The sequence below is a fragment of the Microtus oregoni genome, unplaced genomic scaffold (assembly GCF_018167655.1).
Source record: "Microtus oregoni isolate MIOR12 unplaced genomic scaffold, Mior012 000022F_ref0000154, whole genome shotgun sequence".
NCBI classification, from domain to species: Eukaryota; Metazoa; Chordata; class Mammalia; order Rodentia; family Cricetidae; genus Microtus; species Microtus oregoni.
The window spans coordinates 11137801-11161033 of record NW_024543081.1 but is presented as its reverse complement, the minus strand read 5'-3'; the positions used below and the strand labels follow the sequence as shown (position 1 = coordinate 11161033).

The 23233-nt window shown below is 47.4% G+C and overlaps 1 protein-coding gene across 1 annotated transcript in view; it reads left to right on the top strand.

Annotated features, from left to right (window-relative positions):
- Positions 1 to 22847, top strand: part of Srebf2 (sterol regulatory element binding transcription factor 2) — a 58122-nt gene extending 35275 nt beyond the window's left edge. The window contains exons 10-19 of the mRNA XM_041671906.1: positions 278 to 554; positions 2014 to 2183; positions 9174 to 9342; positions 10515 to 10632; positions 11404 to 11513; positions 13357 to 13489; positions 15031 to 15199; positions 17101 to 17286; positions 20763 to 20874; positions 21289 to 22847. Of these exons, the coding sequence (XP_041527840.1) occupies positions 278 to 554; positions 2014 to 2183; positions 9174 to 9342; positions 10515 to 10632; positions 11404 to 11513; positions 13357 to 13489; positions 15031 to 15199; positions 17101 to 17286; positions 20763 to 20874; positions 21289 to 21509 (1665 nt within the window). The 3' untranslated portion in view covers positions 21510 to 22847. The remainder of the gene's footprint in view (positions 1 to 277; positions 555 to 2013; positions 2184 to 9173; positions 9343 to 10514; positions 10633 to 11403; positions 11514 to 13356; positions 13490 to 15030; positions 15200 to 17100; positions 17287 to 20762; positions 20875 to 21288) is intronic.
- Positions 22848 to 23233: the final 386 nt, after the last annotated feature.

Here is a 23233-nt window from a genome sequence, read left to right as displayed (position 1 = left end):
AAGACAGAACACAGTCCTATTTCATTTAGTAAAAAGGTCAGGGAGTTCATCAGAATGTCTGTGGGGATTCTTTGTTGGGGGTGAGGTTAGAAGTGGATTCTTTTTATGTTTTTGTAGCTTCCCAAAATTTTTCAGAATTTCTTTAATAGAAACTGTGTTTTATTCTGATAACAAACATGCTTTATTCTGATAACAAGGTTGGCAAAATAGAAGTGTCTGAAAACAAAAAGGCCACGGCCAAAACTAGTGACCATTATTACCTCTTGCTGCTTTATAGGGCGATTTTGCGGCTGCTGCTGCCAATCTTCAAACCTGCTTATCAGTTTTGGGCCGGGCACTGCCTACCTCCCGCTTGGACTTGGCCTGCAGCCTCTCCTGGAATGTGATCCGGTACAGCCTGCAGAAGCTGCGCCTGGTACGCTGGATACTCAAAAAAGTCTTCCAGCGCTGGCGGGCTACCCCAGCCACTGCAGCTGGCTTTGAGGACGAAGCTAAGAGCAGTGCGAGAGATGCAGCCCTGGCCTATCACAGGCTGCACCAGCTGCATATCACAGGTAAGAACGGAATTGTTGCCTGGCCTGCTGCCTGGTTGCACACCTCTCTTCCTTAGTTTGCTTTGCCAGAGTTCCACCTTGATGGAAGCCACTTTTACTTGGCTGTACCAGCCGTCAGCCTGTGTTACACAATGCTATAGCTATAGTTTACCATTTCTGTCTTTCTTTTTTAACTTCTTGATTTTATGTATATAGATGTGCACCATATGTGGGCAGTGCTTTGTGAGGCCAGAAGAGGGCATCAGATCCCCTGAAACTGGAGGTACATACGGTTGTGAGCTGCCATGTGGGTGCAGAGAATCCAACTCCAGTGCTCTTAACCACCGAGCCCCCTCTCTAGCCAATTTTTTGTTTACCATTTCTAAGACAGATATCATTCACAGTGACACTTCTAGATTCTTCAGCCTGGCCAGGAGGCCCACACCTATAATCCCCGCACTAGGGAGGCTCAGGAGTTCAAGATTATCCTTGCCCAACTTGTGCTCTCTGAGATGCTGTCTCTAAATAAATAAATAAATAAATAAATAAATAGTCAGCGAGGTGGCTCAATTGATAAAGGCACTTGCCACCAAGCATAACATCCTGAATTTAATCCTATTGATTCCCATGACAGGAGAAAACTAACTCCCTCAAGTTGTGCTCTGACTTATACACATGTGCCCACACACATGCACACATAAAATAAAAGCTTCAGGACAGCCATAATGGGTCCTTGGACCTATACCAGGGGCACTTTGTCCTCTGATCTCGTAGTATAGGCCTTCTACCTACTAATCCAACGTGTGTGATGGCATCGTTCAGTTTATATTTTCCCTTCCTGTGACGCATATGGGAGGAGGGTGATGAAAATAAAGTCCATTTGGTTTTTATGTTGTGTTTTTATTTTCTCCCTTCAAATACTTGGAAATTCAGACCTTTGTCAACAGAATGTGGCCATGCCATTGGCACTGCCTTGGAAAATGTTGCACCACACACCTCTGAGTTCTTTCCAGTGGCCAGCAATCCTAACAACTGCATTGTCACAGAACCAGAGCCGTGTCCCTGTCAGCTTGAGAGGTAGACGAGCACATAGCTAGTAACTTGCTGAGCCTGCGTGCCATCTGACCCCGTGATCACAAGGGTTACTCTTTTCCCCTGGCACCTCATAGATTAGTTACTGTGCTCACCACTGTGGCAGAAATGGGAGGAATCGTTTACTTTGATTCACGGTTTGGGGAGTAGGCAGAGGGGGTTTTCAGCCACAGGTGGAACGCTGAGTCAGACTGGGTCTGGAGCTGTGCTTTAGCCCTCAAAGACCCCTCAGTAACCTCCCCAGACAGCACCACCAAGTGGGAACCAAGTGTTCAAATACGCGAGCCTGTAGATGACAGTTGACGAATAAAGCCCTAGGCTAGAGGGCCAAAGAGACTTGTGGTTTGGAGATTCTGTCAACACTAGTGTCTGTCTCTGCCTGCCCTAGGGAAGCTTCCCGCAGGATCCACCTGTTCAGATGTACACATGGCTCTGTGTGCTGTGAACCTCGCCGAGTGTGCCGAGGAGAAGATCCCACCAAGCACACTTATTGAGATCCATCTGACAGCCGCCATGGGGCTCAAGACCCGATGTGGAGGCAAGCTGGGCTTTTTGGCTGTGAGTATCCTGTGATTCCTGTATTAGTTTCTTTCCCCATCACTGTGGTAAAGCAACCTAAAGAAAGGATTTATTTTAGGAAGGGTGTGGTCCATGGTAGGGAGGAGGAATCAGGGATAAACCAGAGCAGGACCAGCCTATAACCCTCAAAGTTACCTCTATATCTCTGTATCTGCTAAGTAGGCCCCATGTTCAAAATTCCACCACTTCCAAAACAGTGCCACCAGCTGAGGACCAAGTATTCAGACAGTCTGTGGGCGATATTTCATCTTCAAGCTGTAATGTTTCTGCTGAGCACCTTCCCAGCCTGGAGCTAAAAGGCAGTATGTGCTGCACCACTTCGGGGTTGGTTTTCACTTGCTCCTCCACGAATACTTAGAGCAGTGAAGAAAACGCATCAAGATGTTCCCCTTGCTGGGTTTTCAGGCATAAAGCCTTCTGGGGACATTCTGGTGCACTAAAGTAAAAGTTTCAGTTTGTAGGTGTAGTCCCCTGTATGTGGGATTCGTGTTTTCCATCTCTTGTCTCTTTAGTTCACCCAAAAACTATTGGGTGGCACCTTGTGTTGCTCTTGGTACCATAAACCCAGAAATAAAAGCTAGGAGCCCTCTGCAAAGAGCTCAGGTCAGATGCAAGGTGGAACTGAAGTTAGGAGGCACGGCCCACTTGCCTGGCAAGGTGCCAGCTTGGTGTTCCCAGCTGGTGGATTCCCAACCCCTGTTATCAGCTAGTCTGTGTAGCATCTGCTGAGCTTAGCCTTTCTCTTGCTCTAGCAGAGATGGGTGCATTTTACTCAGCGCTTTACTTTGCATAGATAACTGAACGCATTAGATATGTGGAAAATGGAATTGTCTTATCTCAGCTTGTTGCCAGTCGGTAATGAGGTGATATGCTGCGAACAAACCAAGAACACGCTGTGTGGTAACACGATTCATTGCTTCAAGTGGACCATTGTAGTTTACAGGACAGAGAACTCACGGAAACTCTCCACTGTCTTTATGACCATAAATGAGACATCCTTTGGTTGATTTATTCAGCAAATCCTACCTAACTCCTGTTCTGGACCAGGTACTCCCTGAGGGGATAGTACACAAAGCAAACGATCTAACAGCAGCCCCACAAGGGTTCAGGCATTCAGAAAAACACATGGGTCCATGCTGACACAGGGTCATCTTGTCACTCTGAAGGCCCACTTAGCTTCAGCTGTTGCTAATGCTAAACTACAGCTACCTTTAAAAAGGATTCAGCCTGTTTGAGAAGCACACATGTGGCAGCTGAGGATCAGGAAAACAGCTCCATTGTAATTGTCTCCAGAAGCTAGGGGCTGTGGCATACCTTGTTGAAGCAGGAAGATCACTTGTGCCTAGAAGTCCAGGGCTAGTCTGGGCAACACAGCAAACCTTATCTCAAGAAAGAAAGAAAACCACCCTGCCTGTAACTTCCTCTCAGTTGGCAGTTTAGTATATAGTTCCTTAGAAGTTCCTGCACATTAACATAGCATTATAATCCCCTGTGCGTAGTTGATTCTGCCTTAAACCTTGGTTTACCTCTTGATTTTTTTTTTTTTTTTTACTTAGAGGTCTTGGGCATCTTGTTCTGCAGAGGTAGTTAACCCTGCTGAGGGATGTTTGGAGTGCTTCCTCTTGTGTTTGCTGTTACAAACTGGTAGAGGGGGAGTATTTTTATATTGTCACCCATCTCTGGGCTTCCTCATACTAAATCCCTAGTGACATCTCTAGTGACAGTGCTTCTGATGTTGCCCAATTTGCATAATCAATAAGGTCAGGGAGAAGAGTGATGGGTGGCTAGAATGACTACCCCTTTCTGTTTACTCCCTTCTGGAGCAGCTAGATTAAGAGATGCAGACGGTAATGTAAGCATTGCATTGTTGTGGATCAGATGGAAAGAGATCCTGATAGTCAGGAGCCAAGAAATACTGAGTGTTACAGCTGGGTGAAAGAGTGTTCTGGCAGTTGGGAGCTAGGGAATGGCACAGGTCACAGTAAATGTAGCAGCTTATAGCCCTGCTCTAGGGAAAGGTTTCCCCAATGTAACAGCTCTGCTACAGCAGGAGAGAGCTTCCCCCATGAAGTAGTGGTTAAGTAGTTACCACTCGGCTCAGGAGTTCCTGAGTGTGTAGCAACTCCGTTCTGCTCAGCTCTCTCCACCCCCTACCCCCACCTCCCAATCTGTGGCTTCCCTGGTGAAAGTATTATGCTACTAGGGGAAGGCTCCCCCAGCGAATGTGTTACAATCTCACCCTGCGTGGCTCCAGCAACCGACAAAAGGTCTTCATCCAAACCTCATTCAAGATTTGTTGGGAGGGAAGAATTAAGGAGAGTGGTTGCCTCTGCCAGGGTGGAAGAAAAGCAGCTGGAAACTGATTCTTAGGGCTTCTTAGGGGCGGGGTTTTTCCAGGGAGAAGAGGAATTGGTAAGCTCAGAAATTGGTTAATTTAGCTGGTCAGGGGCAGAGATGGCTGATTTTAGAGCCACTGTGCTTCTTTCACTGGCCTTGTTAAACTTTTTGGCTCCAGTTTTGAGGCCAGGGCTTATTTCTTTCACTGACTGATTCTAGGGCCAAAGTGTGTTTCTTTGGCATTGGTTTCAGAGTCAGGGTGGATTTCTTTGGTTCTGGTTGGGTTCAGGGCTAAAGCATTTCTTTCACTGGCTCAGCTCTTTGAGCCAGGGTGTCCTTTCACTGACTCTGGTTTCAGGACCAGGGTGGGTTTCTTTGGCTGGCCCTTTTTCCCTACAGGTAGACACTTTGATTTTGGTAATTAGATTTAGTTAGCAAATGAGCCAGGCATTGGAAGCAAACAGAGGGCTCACCTCTGAAAATAGTTTAGACTAGAAGTTCCCAAACTTTCTGTCTGTGGCACTAACGTTTTTATGGTCAGTCAGTAATGGCAGTTTGGTTTTGTTTGTTCAGTGGTTAGTAGTTCCAATACCCTAAAAGTATTTATGTCTTAACAGCTTTGTGTAAAAAGAGCATATATGCAATTGAAAGAAGAGATGATGTCTTTATTTTTTGTATATTTTCGAGACAGATATTTAAGATTTATTTTTATGTGTCTGGATGTTTTGTCTGCATATATATATATATGTCTATGCACCACGTTACATGCCTGTGAGCCACTGTGTGGGTCCTTGGAAAGAACATTCAATGCTCTTAGCTACTGAGTCATCTCCAGTCCTTTGCCTCAGTTCGTTCGTTCGTTCCTTCCTTCCTTCCTTCCGCCCTTCCTGCCCTTCCCTTCTTTTCTTTTCTTTCTTTCTTTCCTTCTTTGATTTGTTCATTCCTTCTTTCTTTCTCTCTCCCCCTCTCTCTTTTTCTTTCTTTCCTTTCAATTCAGAGTCTTTATCTACCCCTGACCTTGAACTCAATACGTAGATGAGGCTGAAGTCAAAGTCACAAAAATTTGACTGCCTCAGCCTCCTGGGTGCTGGGAATAAATGTGTGTGCCACCACACTCAGCTTGCCTTCACTTCTTAAGTATGGCTATTACAGACATGTTCCACCACATCTTAGAGTCAGACTCAACACCATTCCCTGTTCCCTGCTGATTTTCACATACTAATTGCTTTTTAGGACAAGATAAGACAAACAAAACCAATAGCTTCCTAAAACTCATCTTTGCAAAATATGTCATTTAAAGGAAGGTAGTGTGGTCTGGCTTTTCCAGTGCAAATCTGGCTTTTCCACTCTGATCTAGTATTTTACATAATGTCCACATGATATTGAATATTCGTGTTTTCATCAAAAATTTTATATCTTACTTGGCTCCCCAACACTTGATGTGGCACTTAGGGTACTTGACACACAGTTTGTGAACTGTGATGGGGGAGTGGAGTTGGGCCTGGTCCAGGAGTACTGGAAAGCTCTCAAGATCTAAGCAACCCTGGGCTCCTGCCTGGCTTCTCACAGCAGGCAATTAGCAGATGAGCTATAGAAGAGGCTTCTGTGCTGCAGCTCTGGAGAGGTCTCCTGTCTATAAAATTTACAGGGAAAGTGGTTTTTTAATTAGGAACAATATAATTGGGCTTATAAAGCTGAGAAAATTAAAAGAACAATAAAAATTATTTTCCCTTTTAGAAGCCAAGTTGTACTGTCTATCCTGGATTTATATTTCTTATTAGTTCAAACTACTAAACTCAGGTCTCCCCCAACCCTCCCATGGAGATTTGTTATTAGCTAGTACTTCTTTCTCTTGTTTATTTGGTTTTTGGTTTTTTGAGACAGGGTTTCTCTGAAACAGTCCCAGCTATACTGGAACTCGCTCTGTAGACCAGGCTGGCCTCAACTCACAGAGCTCTCTGCCTGCCTCTGCCTCCCAAAGTGCTGAGATTAAAGACCTGTGCCACAGCTGCCTGTAACTCCAGCTCAGGAGACTCCAACACCCTCTTCTGGCCTCTGTGGGCACTACACTCATATGCACAAACACAAATAAAATCTTTAAAAATTCTTAATGTCCTGCCAGACATAGTGGTACACGCCTTTAATCCCAGAACTCAGGAGGCAGGGGCAGATGGATCTCTATGAATTCAATGCCAGCTAGAGCTACAAAGCGAGATTCTGTTAAAAAAAAAAAATTGTCTCCTACAACATGATTTCAATATTTGTTTTTTTTTAAGTTCAGCTTTAAAATTTATTTTTATTTAATACTTTTCTAAACGATTTCTATAGCTTCTTCTTGCCAACTGACCTGAGAGACTCTTTGTGCTTCTCCTTGTTACATTTGGACCTCTAAGAACCTTTTTCATTTTCTTTTGGGACAGCTGCCTTACCTTGTTGACTAGCTCTTTGACCTGGAGAGTCAATTGTTGGAAGGTTCTGGGATGCAAGAGGCCCCAGAATTACACAGCCGCGCGCGCGCACACACACACACACACACAGCCTTTGTTGTCCCGCAGTGATAGTTATTAGTTCAGCTTCAGTGAGCACTTTGAAGGTCTCAGCAGGTCACAGAGTTCTGCTTTGTTTGCTCTCACAGTACCTTGTTGTCCAAGCTGGAAAGTAAGTAAGAGACTGTGTCACTGTCTGTCTGAATCTAAATGAAGTGCTCTCCTGGTCCCATAAACTGCCATGAAAATGTCAGTCAGTGTCTGTAGAGCAGTTTAACCAGGCAGCTGTCCCCATGCTCCCCTTCGGAATCTCCCCATTGCATCCTGGAGTGGCTGTGCTATTTCTGACTCTGGCATTCAAGTTTTTTGAAGCTGTTGCATTAGCTGATTGCTGCTTAAAGTCTATTAAAGGTCAGAACCATCAGACTACCAGACCATGAGATGGATGCCCTCATTGTGCCTGAGCGGAAAGGGGAGGTTCCCAGACCAGCAGCCCCTGAGTGAGCTCCATGTATGCTTCTTCCCATCCACCTCTGCTCAGCTCCCTGTTCAGATTGAGTCATTTTTATAGATCAGAAACCATGAGTTTTAGAGTAGAAATTTTATCACTCAGAAAATGACAGAGCTCAGTGTCAGGATTGGGGGAAAGTTTCTAAAAACAACAAACAGTCTTGTCCTTGAGTGTGCTTTACACTGGGTCCTGCAGAGTTTTCCCAGCTAGGGCACTGGTGGTTTGTATTCCCAGAAGATGCTTTCAACATCTATTTGAGACACGGTCACTCTGTAACCTCCTGACTGACCTGGAACTTACAGAGATCCTCCTGCCTCTGCATCCCTAGTCCTAGGATTTAAGAAAGGTGTGCACCACCATACTCGGGTCAATGTCCCTTTCTTATGAAACTAGCCTAGATGTCTATCAACAGATACTGATAGGATAATGATAGCGTGTACACACACACACACACACACACACACACACACACACACCTGTAATGGAGTTATTCAGCTATGAAGGAAAACTGAATCATGAAATTTGTAGGAAAATTGATATGGCGTTTATATTCAACAAAAATTATTCTATTAAGCAAAGTAGCATGGCTTCAGAGAGGTGAGTCCCACGTTCTTGTTCATCTCCTAGTGGGGCGGGGGGTGAAACTAGAAAAGAGACTGGGCAAGCAGTGTTCGCTAGAACATACAGAAACAGGAGGCTACCACAAGTGGACAGGTGTTGGGGGGGTGGGCAGAAACTGAGGAGAATCAACATGCTCTGTTTGAAAATGCCTTAATGAAAGCTGATCCTTTGTATGTTAATTTGAGGCTGGAGAGGCAGCCCAGTGGCTAAGAGTACTTTCTGTTCTTGCAAGTACTGGTTAAAGGCCAAGTCTCTGGTTTCCAGCACCCATACCTGGTCAGTCTCAGGAGTCTGGACACCTCTTCTGGTCTTAGGGATACACACGTGGGTGCACATACTTAGCACCCTTAGGTTTGCCTAGGGGAAAAGAAGCCCCTGTTTGGTTTTACCTCTCAGGTTGGGGCTCATGCAGCTAAGGCATAAGATTCTTTGTAGAGCGTTTTCAGAGTCACATACGGGCACACAAACATGAAATGGTCCTTGGCAAGGCTCCTGCTGCCTGGCGTGGTACTGAAAGCTGCTCTAGGTGTGCACAGACTTTCCACATGCAGCTAAGAGCTGACGAACTAGTTGAGCAACACAGTTTACCTAGAAACACTCTAAAGGACATGCAGTTTAAATCACCTGAGAAGTCCCATGGTTGAGGGGCTGCTTGGCTAGGCACTCGCAGGGTCACAGATAAAGTTAGAGACTTCGGAGGCCCCTTCCTACGTGAGCATCTGTTGAAAACTAGCATGTGAAAGAGAAGTAGACTCTGGAAGGTTCAGACAGGCTCAGCTGGACAGGATGTAGCAGGAACCCTGCTGCATGTACCTTGGCCCTGCTCCCTGGTGACAGGTTCCCCAGAACCAACTTTGCTGCTTTCTCGTTTTCATGAGGGGATCGTTTCCAGGGGTTCGTGCAGAGCTTGTCATCTGTTGACCCCCTTTCCCCAGCATTTCTTTCTGGTGACTGCACAGTAGCTGCTGTCAGCATTCTGCTACCTTGTGTCACTCCTAGTCCTTTTTTCCACAGAGCTACTTCCTTAATCGTGCCCAGAGTCTGTGTGGCCCAGAGCACAGCACTGTCCCTGACTCCCTGCGCTGGCTCTGCCACCCGTTGGGTCAGAAGTTTTTCATGGAGCGAAGCTGGTCAGTCAAGTCAGCAGCCAAGGAGAGTCTGTACTGTGCCCAGAGGAACCCAGGTGAGTGCTGTCTCCACTGCTCAGAGCTGGAGACAAGAGAGACAAGAGACCCAGATGTCTCCATCTTAATCAGTGTTCTTTCCTGTCTTTTTTTTTTTTCCACAAATGATTGGGTCTCATAAATGTTAAGTAAGTTTCCTGAGGTCAAGCCTCCTCAGAGCCTGTCTGTAACTTAGTTCGGCTCATAGCTCTGCTGTGTGGGGCAGTCAACACCTGTGGTCACTATATAGTAGGGCCACACATGGTAAATTCTGATTAAGACTAGCTGTATTCTTAACCCCTGTCTGAACTCTCGGAAGATGGGAAAGGTGTGGGATTTGCTGTTCCCTGGCCTCGGGGCCTTCTGGTCCCATTGGGGAAGCAGACAGACATATATGGAGCAGCCAGGGAACAATAGGCGGCAGGCAGTCATCAGGGCTCCGAATGGTGACAGGGACAGGGCTCCAGGCATCAGAAGGAGAGGCAGGCTTTCTGTCCCTGGCATGTGACAATGATTGGAATTGACTGGCCCAGACTTAGAGTGCAGAGGCTGGCAGGGTAGACTCACACAGGGAACTGTTGCCTCGTGTTGTTCTTGGAGAGGCTGTGAGACAAGGAACCATACTCTGTGAGTGCAGAATGGATGCCAAACAGGGTTTTTTTTTGCGGGGGGGACCTTTTTTTTAATAACTGTTATGCAGTATAAGGATTATGTTTGACACCAAAAGTCAAAGAATAAAAAAATGAAAGGAAAAGTAACCTCAAGTCTTCTGGCAGCCTTGTCACAGGGTAGACCTGGGGCTATCTCAGGTCTTCTGGCCGCCTTGTCACAGGGTAGAGCTCTATAGATCTGCACTCCCAGAACTAAGTTTTGTCACAGAGAAAATGTCCAGAAACATTCCCCCTCCTCTCAACCGCATCAGGCTGGTGATGCTATGCAGGCCTACTGGTAAAGGGACTTGTCAGCCATTACAAGTTTGCAGTGCCCTTTATGAGTCAGCTTAGTCACAGCATAGCTAGCATGGGTTCTGCAGTAGAGAGAAGTGGGCTCTTTATAGTCAGGAGTGCTGCAGAGCCCCTGCCACCCTTTCCTTGGCTAGCAGTTGTCACAGAAACAAAAGGCCTCTGAGATGTGGTGTTCACCTTTTTAGTTTCTTACAAGTAAGACCCATTTAACCCTTCTTTCTGTTCAGCTGACCCCATTGCTCAGGTCCACCAGGCTTTCTGCAAAAACCTTCTGGAAAAAGCCGTGGAGTCCTTGGTGAAACCTCAGACTAAGAAGAAGGCAAGCGACCAGGAGGATGAGAGCTGGTAAAGTCCCCAGTCTCCTCGGGCAGCATTCCTAGACCAAAACTGTCAGCCAGGAAATGGAGCTCTGATTTAAACCCCACATTGTCCTTTTTCACCTTTTACATCCTTTTTCCAACAGGGGCGGTTGTCAGAGCAGGTTAGAAATTGGATGAATTCGCTTTGCTTTTGGGGACAGAGAGCAGTGAAGTGTTGAGAGAGACAGGCGTGAGATATGGAGAGCTCACCAGGCAGGCCCATCTGGCCCAGAGTACTTGGAGACCCAGCTCTGTGTGAGCATGCGGTCTTTAAATTCTTATATAGTTACTGAACATGGCCTTTCTTTCACAGATGAAGACCTGGTAAACAGAAAGGTATTAAAGTTACTCACACAAGGCCTGGGCCCTGAGGGAGGGGCAGTTCTACCTATGCAGTAGGACATTTCTGGAAGAGTGTGGCATTAGTATCTAGTCTGGAGGAAGAGGAGTCAAGGGTGTCCACTATAGAAGGATACTGGCCTTCAAAGTAGACGGTCCTGGTAGACAGAAGAATATCAGTGCTGCCTAGAGATGCTTGACAGAGGCTGGCATGCCAAGCATGTATATGGTATGCATGGGCAGAACTGGGTGATTCTGGGGTGGTGGGGAAAAGGAGCCACAAAGGGCCATTCATTCTTGGCACTGGATCTGTAACAGCCAAGCTTAGAGATGTAAGAATTTATGTGTTATGTAAGACCGTACATAAGTATGGTCTTTCAGTATGTTATACACATGAGACCCTTTCTTTTCTTTTTAGTGAATTTTCCAGTGCCCTAGAATATTTGAAATTACTTCATTCTTTTGTGGATTCTGTGGGGTTTGTGACCCCACCATTCTCCAGCAGTTCTGTGCTCAAGTCAGCCCTTGGTGAGTATCTGTGGGTGGCTCTGTCCAGCCCTTTGCCCATCTGATGTGGACCCAGAGTAAGTGAGGAACATGTCCTGAAGCCTCCTCCCTGGTCCTTGGTCCTTATCTGTGTTCTCTAGGCTGCCCAGCCCAGTTATCCCTCATGGGCAGCATTCTTTGAGCGGAAAATAATGGAACAGTGAGTGGTGGAGTACCCCACTGGGGCCCTGGCCAGGTAGTTCATGTCAGGACCTTTTTCAGATGCACAGGACCAGGAACAAGAGTGAGTACCTGGGGCTGCTGGGTTTTTACCCTAACCACAGAAGCCCCTGGAGCTGGGTCCTAATGCTTCTGCCTGTGAAGACTCTTGTCTGTGCATCTGTGCCACCCAGCTCCCCCACTGCCTCAGGTGCACACTCCCCTGCTGACTACAGAGCTGAGATTTCTCTCTCTAAACTGCCATCAGAATGACAGCACATCAGCTGCCACTTCTCAGCTTCTAAAGCACCTGAGGGTAGGGGTTGCCAAGCTACCCTCTGCCCGCTCTTCCGAGGGAGAGAAGTGTGGACTCTGTTGACTTCTGAGTTGAGAAGAGTACGTGTTCTTGCTTTTTTTCTGTCACTGGCTGCCCCTCACTGGTCTTGTGAGATTTGTGGTAACAGAGTTTTACAATTGAGAACCTGGGGCTCATAGAAGGAAAACTGTAGCAATGTAAGCATAGAATGGATCTGCTGCTATACCTCTTTAAGACCAGTCCCTATTAGACCTTACCTTACATTTACACTTAAGAACAAGCTGAGCCAGGAATGGTGGTGCATGCCTGTAATTCCAGCCCTTGGGAGACAGAAGCAGATAAATCTCTGAGATTTTGAGGCTAGCCTGGTCTGCAGAGTGAGTTCCTCTGTTCAGATACCTTGCCTCGAACTAAACAAACAGAAAGAATAACAAGCTGGATGAGAATGGAGAGGTAGCTCAGTCCTTGCTGCTCTTCCAGAGGACCCTGGTTTGGTTCTCCTCACCAATATTAGCTTACAGTTACCTGTAACTTCAGCTCCCAGGAGACGCAGTGCCCGCTTCTGAATTCTGGGTACCTGTACTCATATGCATACACCCACATACACATCATCTAAAAAGAGAATAGATGTTTAAAAGCAAACCAACAAAACATTAACATGTTATTGCACATCTGTAATCCCACACTGAGACACTGAAGCAGGAGGATCACCACAAATTCAAAGTTAGTTGCATGCTGAGATCCTGTTTAAAAAAACAAAACCGGCCAGGCATGGTAGAACGTACCTTTAAATCTTAATACTTGGGAGGCAGAGGCAGATATATCTCTATGTTTGAGGCTACTCTGTTCTTCAATGTGAGTTCCAAGCCAACTAGGGCTACATAGTGAGATGCTGTCATTAACTTTTTCAAAAATCTAGCATTTAGCAGGGCAGTGGCTGTGGATGCCTTTAATCTCCACACTTGGGAGGGAAAGGCAGAGGCAGTCAGATCTCTTGAGTTTGAGACCAGCCTGGTCTACAGAGCAAGTTTCGGGACAGCCAGGACTACACAGAGAAACCCTGTCTCAAAAAATAAACAAGTAAAAATCTAACATTAAAAAACATTTTTGTTAAACTTCTGTTCAAACCAGTGTTCTAATGATAGAGTACCAAATACGAGATTAATGGGTTAATAGTATTAAACATTTTAAGGTTCTTGATCATGTAGGAGGCTAACCCAAAGATCTTTACCCATCACCACAAAATAAAGATGACTCGTGCTGAGTGAGGGTCAGGTCCTGTGACCAGAGTTCCTCAGACTTGGTTCCAGTGTGTACTAATGGGTGCTCCCTGCTGCTGTTCCCATGCAGGTCCAGATATCATCTGTAGGTGGTGGACATCTGCAATCACTATGGCCATCAGCTGGCTCCAGGGAGATGATGCTGCTGTGCGCTCTCATTTTACTGAAGTAGAACGAGTCCCCAAGGCCCTGGAAGTGACTGAGTGCGTGAGCTCCTTGATTGTTCATCTATTCCTCTCCAAGGGAATCTTATGTGAGGTAGCAGAAGGGAACAGGTCCGGACAGCCATGTTGATCTGGGGTCAGAACTGGACGACAGATGGGAGCTGGAGGAGGGGCAAAGGAACCACAGAGATGTGATCTGGGTCAGCAAAGGCCTCTCTCTGTGTTCTGTATAGCTCTTCAGGAGCCCGATCAGCTATCACAATGATTAGGCTGCCTCTTCCCTTCTGCTCCATAACGCCATGTAATATAGAGGAAATGAAAACAGCATAGCCCCCTGCAAATTCAGAAACACCAATGTGGTGTAGCTGTGGCCACTTCAAGGAAGTCCATCAACTTGTATGAACTCCATTTCCAGTTTTCTTATAGCTCCTCTCTATTCCCCATCAGCCCTGTCAGGGGTAGGTGTGTGTGTGTGTGTGTGTGTGTGTGTGTGTGTGTGTGTGTACGTGTGTGTGTGTGTACGTGTACACGTCTACTCAAATATGTGCTTCTCATAGCACACATAAAAAAGTCAGAGGACAGCTTACAGAAATGGTGTTTTCTCCTCCACTCTGTGGGTTCTGGGGACCAGAAGGCCATTGGGATTGATGGCAAGCACCTTTCCATGCTGAGCCATCTCTCCAGCCCCCAGCTTTTTTTTATTACTAAAGTACCTATAGCATGAGGCATAGCCAGATACTTTGACATTCTTTTTGACGCTTGTATCTGAACCTTAGATATGTCTAACAGTTAATGATAAGCGACCTATCTGCTGATAACCTGGCTGTTTGTGGTTAGATTTGGCTGCTTTATAATTTTATAAAATTATAAAATGCTATAAGGCAAAAAGTCCACCTGGGGTCCTGTCTTGAAAGCCAAAACACATTTCTTGTCAAGTAGAATTCTACCCAGAGCACAGAAGGGCTGAAAAGAGTAGGAGTAAGCAGTTCAAGCTGTCCCAGTTTCATTTAAGTGGCCCTATTTTTAAGTCTCCATCCAATAAATACCCAGTCCTGTACCTGCCCTGCAGTAGCTCTTCCACCTGAGTGTGTCTTACTTGACTCACCAGGAGTCTCCAAAGCTCAACAGGTAGGTTATCTGAAGTCACTTGGCCACTGAGCCACAGAACCTCAGCAGATAGCAAAGGTGCCTTGTAGGCATCCCTACCTTGTTCTCGGCTGTGGGCATCCCTACCCTTGTTCTCGACTCTTCTGCTGTTGAGAACTGATGAGTGGGAACCCTTGCTACCCAATGCCACCACGTCCATTCTCTCCTCAATCCAGAGACTTTAATAACAAATCTGGGTCTCTGGTCACCTCTAGCACCAAGTGAAGGAGTACTGGACAGGTAAAGGCTTGACTTGGTTCAAAACCAGTGTTTTCCATCTGATGCTAGCTACAGGATACCACTGTGACATTATTACAGTGACAACAGGTAACACAGTGATAGAGGATGTGACAATCCCAATCTTAGGCTCATCCATCTGTTTGTTACCCAGCTAACGTGCTCTTCCCGCTCTCACCTTCTGGTTACTGCTCTAGGAGTCCCTTGGTGAAGGCTGTCTTCTATGCCTGTAGAGCCATGCACGCCTCACTCTCTGGGAAAGGAGATGGGCAACAGAATTCCTTCTGTCATTGTGAGAGGGCCAGTGGTCACCTGTGGAGCAGTCTCAATGTCAGTGGAGCTACTTCTGATCCTTCACTTAACCATGTGAGTGGGACCTTGAGTTTGTCTGTATGAACACTCCTGCCCCAAGTTTACCTAGCTGTTGGGTTGTCTATGAGACACAGAAGCCAGAATAGTAGTTCCCTTCCCAGAATGGAGTCTACTGGGGCAGGCATATCTCCTGGTTCCTGGAGCAAATGTGTTTGCACCTTCCCCTCTCCTTGCCTCCCTTAATCCCAGATTTTTCTAGCTGGCAGCCTCCTGTTAGCCTCAAATGAACTGGCCACAGCTCTACATTTGCTTCAGGTAGTGTGTGCTACTATCTCAGACTATAGTTCCCTAAGAACTGAGGCAGCATACAACTATGGTACCTCCATGGTCAGCCGCACAGCTCCGCGGGCTGCTGGGGTGCATTGTAGTTGCATTGCATGTTCCTGCAGTACCTGTGCAATGTTTCCACAGTGCATCCCAGAGGCCTGCCCTGGCTTCCCACTCTTCTGTGGCCAGTGGGCTTATCACTGGAGAGGACCCTGGTTTGAAGGCACTGCTAAAGGCTGAATCATCCTGGGAGAGTGAGAAGGATAGAATGTCACAGCTGGGCCCCTAGGAAATGTGTGCTGTAATTCCAGAGAGGAGGGACAGGGACCTTTTTGGAAGATTAGAACTAGCTGCTCTCTGAGGTTTAGTCCCAAGTGGCTGGGCTGGATTTTCAAGGTAGTGGTTGTCAGCAGGTGTGGGTGCTTTATTGAAGTCAGGATAGCATGTGAACCTTACAAGGATAGGTTTTGTAGATCACATGCTAGATGGCAAGCCACTGTTGGGCTTCCCGTGGGTCTCCTCTGTGTATATCTTCATGAGGAAACCATTGTCAGCCGTATTGAGGAACTAGAAAGGCTTGTAGTTGCCATCCTTGGAACTGTGGTTCCTAGGTAGCAGTTCAGGGTGGGAGAATGGGCCTAGAAAAGCGTGGTCAAAGAGCAAGATCCAGTCCAGGCTACTTTGACACACACAAAGATGCTGTTCCACCATCTACAGCTTAGAAACGCCAGCTTTGGTAGGAGGAGTGTTTCTCATTTGCACTCCCCTGAGGCCCTCCGCAGCCATAAGATAATGGCCCAGGGTTAGGGCCTTGTGCAGGGATGGGGCAGTACAGGTCTGGGCTGCATGGTACCCCAAGTCCGATGCCTGCAGGAAAGGAGAAACAACCTAGGTGAGATGAAAGTGGCCTGCAGGGAATCCGTGTGATCCATTCAGGGTCTCTCTCGTCTTTCTGCTGCACATGGTACTATTGGGCTATTGGGAGCAAGTAGGCAGGAGTAGTAACCTTGTCAGCGGTTGCAGAGTACATCCAGCTCATGGCGTGCATGCAGAGTGCTGTTTCCTAAAATGCTCATACAGCTGTACTGCCATTCCCATTTTATAGATGAGGAAACTAAGGCTTAGGTTAAGTCAGCATGCCAGGGTCGTGTAGCTGCTACATGGGAAACCTGGGAGTTCAGGTCATTGACTCCAGCCTGATTACCAGTGTTCTGTTTTCATGATGTTCCACCTTCTTGTCCCCTTCTTCCTTCCCCCTACCTTCTTCCTCTAGGCTTTACTGCTAGAGGGGGAAGCCTTGGTTCCTTTGGGTGACCTATCCTCCAGACTAGTCATGGGAGTTTCCCACAAGGTGCCCTGAGACCCATACTACCTGTGCCCTGCCCCTTTTAGGGCTTTTATTTTCTTACCTGCAGAATGATGAGAGCAGACCACCTCTCTCCTGGGACAAGAATTAGCATTCTTCACAGCTGTTCTTTCAACTCCAGCCCCTGGGTTTTGCACCTGGGTTCAGGCCCTAGAGCTACTGAGTATTAAGCTGATGGAAGCAGGCTGTCTGGCAAGGTGCCAGGATTCTTGCATTAGGCATAGGCCAATCACCTGTCTCTTCTTTTTGATTTATTCCTTAGGTGGTCCAGCTGCTTACCTGTGACCTACTACTGTCTCTGAGGACAGCACTGTGGCAAAAGCAGGCCGGCACCAGCCAGGGCCTGGGTGAGACCTACCATGCATCAGGCACTGAGCTGGCTGGCTTCCAGCGAGACCTGGGCAGCCTGCGCAGACTGGCTCATAGCTTCCGCCCAGCATACCGCAAGGTGAGGCCTAGTAGACTGGTGGGGTGTGCAGATTAGCATCTGTAGGTACTGAGCTCCAGGTCCCTTCATAGGCATATGTTGAGAAACTGGCTCTCTGAAGTCAGCCATATGACCTGTCAGGCACCTACTGGAACCAACGTTAAACTGGGTGCCATGTGTTCCTTTGAGTATTCCTGTGTGCTCAGCCCAGAGCCATGTGTCACCAGTCAGGCACGCAAGAGCGTTCAGTGGGCAGAGGAACAACTGAGGCATTCCCAGTCCTGGCCACAGGGGAGCCTGACAGTCATAGCTAGTTGTCAGGGGCACCCTTATCCTAGAGCCTCATTCAAAGTGAAGTTCACCATGATCTACCGCTAAGTCACTTGGGAACTGCTTTCCCAGCAGCCCCCGCTCTGGCTGCCGATAAGCCTCTGAGGACTGCTGCACAACCGCACTTATCCTAGACGCAGGTCATTCCTTCTTTATGTTGCTCATTAGAATAATATACTGGGCATTTTCTTTTTGTTTTAAGCAGAGTCAGTATATTGCCTAGGCTGGTTTTGAATTCCTGGGCTCAAGTAATCCTCCTGTCTCAGTCTGCCTCAGCACCTTATATATGGAATTACAAGCACCTACCTCCAAGCCTAGGTTGTATTAAACATTTCAAGTTGGGGGCAAGGGGTTGGCTAGAACTTGCTATGTCAACAGGCTTACCTCAAACTTGCTGAAATACATCCGACTGCCTCCCCAATTAGGATTAAAGGGTGCACCACCATGCCCATCATAAGAGCATATTTAAATTTTTTATTTGACACATAATAATTGTACATATTTATAGGTTTTATATATAATACATATATTATAAGCTAATATGTACATAAGGTGTAATAATCATAATTGGCATGTCCTTCGGTTCATTTTTTGCTTTATTAGAGTATATTAATTATACATAATGGGTTTCATTGTGACATTTCCAAGTGTGATACATATGGATAGAATGTACTTTGCTCCTAGTCACTCCTGTTGCCCTCTTCTTCCCACTCCTGCAGCTCCCATTCATCTCCCCGGCTGTTTTTTTTAATGACCCAGTGATTTTCATCAAGTTTGTTCGTAGGTTCATGGGACTTTACCATTGGCTACACCGCTGATGATAATGTCTGTCCATCTCCCATCCATCAGTAACTGCATATAGATCCTCACAAGAGAGCTGACACCTCATGAGCTCCATGACAGGAAGTGGGTGAGCCTAGTCTGTGCAGAGCTCATGGAGGCTATTGTAGCTTCTGTGTGTTCCAGAGTCGAATCTATAGAGTGCACTGGCTAGGTCCTTCCCAGCAGCCAGTGTTCCACAGCATTGCCTGCTTCCTCTGCTATTGCTGGGGAAGGAATTCTTTATCCTAAGGTATAGCCTCGGGGTTGTACTGACCGCTCTGTGCAGCAAGCCAAGACAATTGGCATAGTAGAAGGATACAGTCCTCAGAGCCTTGCACTGGCTGCAGGGAAGTAGCCGAATGGATAGTGTGCTTGCCTGGAGTGCACAGATCCCACATCAGTCCCCACACCACTTGACTCTTCTAGTGTGAGGGCGCACACCTACAGTCCTCGCACTTGGGAGAAAAGAGCAGAAGGATCAGGAACCCAAAGTCACCTGGGCTACATAGTGAGTTTGAAGCCAGCGTGGATTCCATGAGACCTTACCTCACCTAAAAACAAAAGGGGACAGTGTGCCCCAAGGTTTAGGCCACATTGACCTAATGGAATGCACTCAGGAGACATCAGAGACCTCCATTAAAATGCCCTCCCTTGGGCTAGAGAGGTGGCTCAAAGGTTAAGAGCACTGGCTGTGGTCCTGAGTTCAGTTCCTGACAACCACATGGTGGTGCATAACCATCTATAATGAGATCTAGTGTGCGGGCAGAACACTGTATACATAGTAAATAAATAAATCTTTAAAAAAAATGCCTCAGAGGCTTGCATGTCAATCTTATGGAGGCATTTTCTCAGTTGTGTTCGCCTTTTCTCAGAGAACTCCAGCTTGTCTCAACTTGAAAAAAACAGATGCGCTCCCTTCATGCCTGTTGTTGCTCAGGAGGCTTCAGTGCCCCCATTCCCTCCCAGCATCACTGAGTGGTATCACTAGCTACTCCAGAGGCTGGAGCAGGAATATTGCAAATTCAGTGCCAACCTCCACAAAAACCATATCTCAATGCTTAAAAGACTGAGGATACAGCACCATGTGGAGAGCTTGGCAGGCATGTGTAAAGCCTTAGAAAAACAAGTTAGAGACCTAGACCTGGGCCTCCATGCACCAATGATTCTCTTTACCTAAAAGCTGCTGGTCTAGGCCAGAGAGATGGCTCAGCAGGGAAAGACACTTGCTATCAAGCTTCAGGGCCTGAGTTCAATCCCCAGCACCCACATGGTGGAGGGAGAGAGCACCCATAGTCATCCTCAGAGCACGTGCATAATGTGGCATTTTCTGCCCACACTCACATACTCACACACAAAAAATAATTTTTTTTTTCAGCAGGCATGATAGCTCATACCTTAATCCTAGCACTTGGGTGGCAGAGGCAGGTGGATCTCTGAAGCCATCCTGGTTTACAACAAGAGTTCTAGGACTACACAGTGAGACCCTGTCTCAAAGTCAAAAAAAGAACTGCTGACTTATCCCAGGAAACATGTGCCAGGTCTGACCAACCAATCTACAGCCCACATGTGACAAACAAGAACGAATGGCTCAACTCAAGATGATAAATTTAAAAGCCAAGCATGTAATCCCAGCACCCAGGAGACAGAGGCAGGTGAATCTTTTGGATTCGAGGCCAGCCTTGTCTGCATAGGAAGTTTCAGGACAGCCAGGGCTACAGAGAGAAACCCTGTATTAATAAAAAAAAAATCACAAATGAGATTTCTTACATGTATGATCTTTTGCCAGTGGGAAGTGGGGGAAGGAAAGGGAAGACCAGCCTTATTGTCCGGTTCTTAGGCATGACCCTGGTAGAAAACAGTGTTGTATTGCAATGTCAAACGGTCAAATAAGACTGTGAGTCTAGACTCCATTCCTTTCTGAAGAAATAAGATATTGAACTTGATACCAGCCTGGCTGTCCCCCCTCATCCCTCTCTCTTCCTTTGTCCTTTTGTCTGACTGGAACACAGCCTTCAAGGACAGGGCTTCACCCTAACTAGCTTGCAAACCCTAGAGAACACCTCAGGGCTTTGCGGCCAGCAGGAAAAGCTACCCCTTGCCTCTGGCTCATCTAATACTGCTCCTGCCCAGCAGCTGGCCTGTGCTCTGTCCCCGTTCCTATGGTTCATCTAGGTTTCTAGCTTGGCTTGAGGACAAGCTACATTGCTTTCCAGGAGCAAGAACGGCAGGGTGGTATGGAGAAAAGAGAGGAGGCATCAGGTAGCGGAGGAAATTGCTTGGGAAGTACCTACTGGGCTTAGACAGGCCAGACCTTAAGAGTTGACTGTGGTCCTTGTACCTGCCAGGTGTTCCTGCATGAAGCCACTGTGCGCTTGATGGCAGGAGCCAGCCCCACACGAACACACCAGCTACTGGAGCATAGCCTACGGCGGCGTACCAGTCAGAACACCAAGCATGGTGAGTCTAGCAGCTCCCTTACCACAGGCCTGGTATAGCCTTGTGCTCGGAGCAGAGAGGATGGAGTCCTGGCATCTGGGGAAGTGCTCTTCACACTTGACTCTCTTGGCCACTTAGTGGGAATGAAAGGAGCTGGCACTTGTCTCTGTAGGCAGCAGGAATGGTGTTAGCTGAGTAGTCGTTGAATGGGGCTTAGGGTGTCATCCAGTGCAGGAACAGGGTAGAAGTTGCATAGGTTCTAATACTCAGCCCACAAGTGACTGTATGGAATTCCTGCCAAGTTCATCTGCTGTCCTGTGAGGAGGACTAGGGAAAGAGCAGAACATACCTCCTCACAGGATGACGGGGTGAGTTCAGCAAATGAGGCCACATCAAGTCCTTGGGACAGTGCTTACATAAATCTCATTCCCACAGGAGACGTAGACACCTGGCCTGGCCAACGAGAGCGAGCTACTGCTATCCTGCTGGCCTGCCGCCATCTTCCCCTCTCTTTCCTGTCTTCCCCAGGCCAGCGGGCAGTGCTGCTGGCTGAAGCTGCCCGCACCCTGGAGAAGGTGGGTGACCGACGTTCCTGCAATGACTGCCAGCAGATGATTGTCAAGCTGGGTGGTGGCACTGCCATCGCTGCCTCCTGACCACGTACAGGCTTGGTCCACCTCTTTCCACCTTTGTCCCTTTCTCCCAGGACCTTCCCTCTGTGTCTCAGACTGTCTGCCCATCTGTTTTTCTTCCTTCTCCAAGAGCTGTGAGGATGAAGGAAAGACTGACTTTCTAAGCTGTACCTGCCAAGGTTTTTGGATCGTTTCAGGCCGGTAGGACCATGGGCAGAGCTCCTTACAACTGCTGTGGTCTCAGCCCAGGTGGCCTGAGCAGGAATGGGGTGATCTCCTCACTTGAAAGCAACATAGGGTGCTGCCGAGCCCCTTCCCCAGCCCTCTGGAGACTCTTGAGTGTCTCCCTCTCTGCCTCTTCGTTTTTTTGTTTTGTTTTGTTTTTGTTTGTTTTTTTATGTTTTGTTTTTTGTTTTTTTTTTTTTTTATCAGGCTTTCTCTGGGAACTAGGTCTCTGTGCACCAGAGAGCATTTTGCATTCTGGACTTATCTAGCATGCCCCTTTTTATACAGGTGTTTTTATATGTGTGTGCTTGGGCCTGCCACGATACAGGGCAAAGTTGCTGTGGCATCTTTATTTCTCTCCCTGGGTCTGCATTCCTCCCCTGTGCCTGACTAAGCCTGTTCATTGTTTTCTTGTCATTACAAGGGACAGCCAGGGAAGGAAGGGAGCCCAGCCCTGGGAGGTGGGTGGGAGGCAGGGGCAGGTCTAGGGATGGATGAAATAATGTTGGCATTGTTTTTTAATTTTTTAAAAAATAAATGGTATCTTATTTAATTGTCCTGTTCCTTCCCACTCCTCCACCCCCTGAGATGGCAGCCTGAGCTCAGGGAGGCCCAAGGGGCTGGACAGGATGAAGCCACCATTGGGCCTGGGATCCAGGGGTCTTTCTTCAGCATGATTATTTGTTCCTTCCTAGCTCAGCCTAACTCCTACCTCCCGTATAGTGTATTTTTATCCTGAATTCCTGTCTGTGAATAAGCCAGAGTGACAGATACTGGTCCCAAACCCTCCCCAGCAGCAAGCCTCTTTTTCAGGGTAGGAATCAGGTCTCTTGCCTTGGGATGGGGGAGTCCTAGGAAGAAGAGTGGTCCTGCTTTTCTGGACTGCTTGGTCAGGGCTTCCTGAGAGACTTAAGAGGAATTCTCCCACCTTGTGCTTCTCTTCCCTTCAAGCTGGTTGAAGCAGAGAGCAGGCAGGGGTGGGCCCTTCCTGTGCTTGGACCCCACCTATCCTATCCTCTGTCTCTCCCCAGCTATCACTGTAATTTATGGCCCCCACCCACGGGGCAGCCCAGCCTTTATGTCTTGTGTATATACTGTGCCTTTTCTCCTTGTTGGGGGGGTGGGAGGGTGGTTTTTCACTGAACAGGGGATACACCTATGTCTTCCTTGATGTTGACACATTCACCATGTGCTGGACATAGGTTATTCAATAAACACAGATTGGTACCACCTAACAGGCTGTGTGAGTCTGTAGTATACCTCTATAGTCTCTTAACCAAGTGACTGGCTAACGTGGCCAGCAGTGGGCTGGGACTAAGAGCAACCAGGTGGCTGCAGTCTGCTGGTCCTTTGCTGCCCACAGGTGTACTTGACAAATCCTAGGGATGAGTGAGGGTCTGGGATAGAAGGGCTATCATCCAAGTTCCAGCCCCTTGCTTGACCATTCAGCTGGCTGGCTGGTGGACAGTAGCAGTTCTTTGTAACTCGAGGTGTGAAGTCACTCCTCCATTGGGTGGGCCACT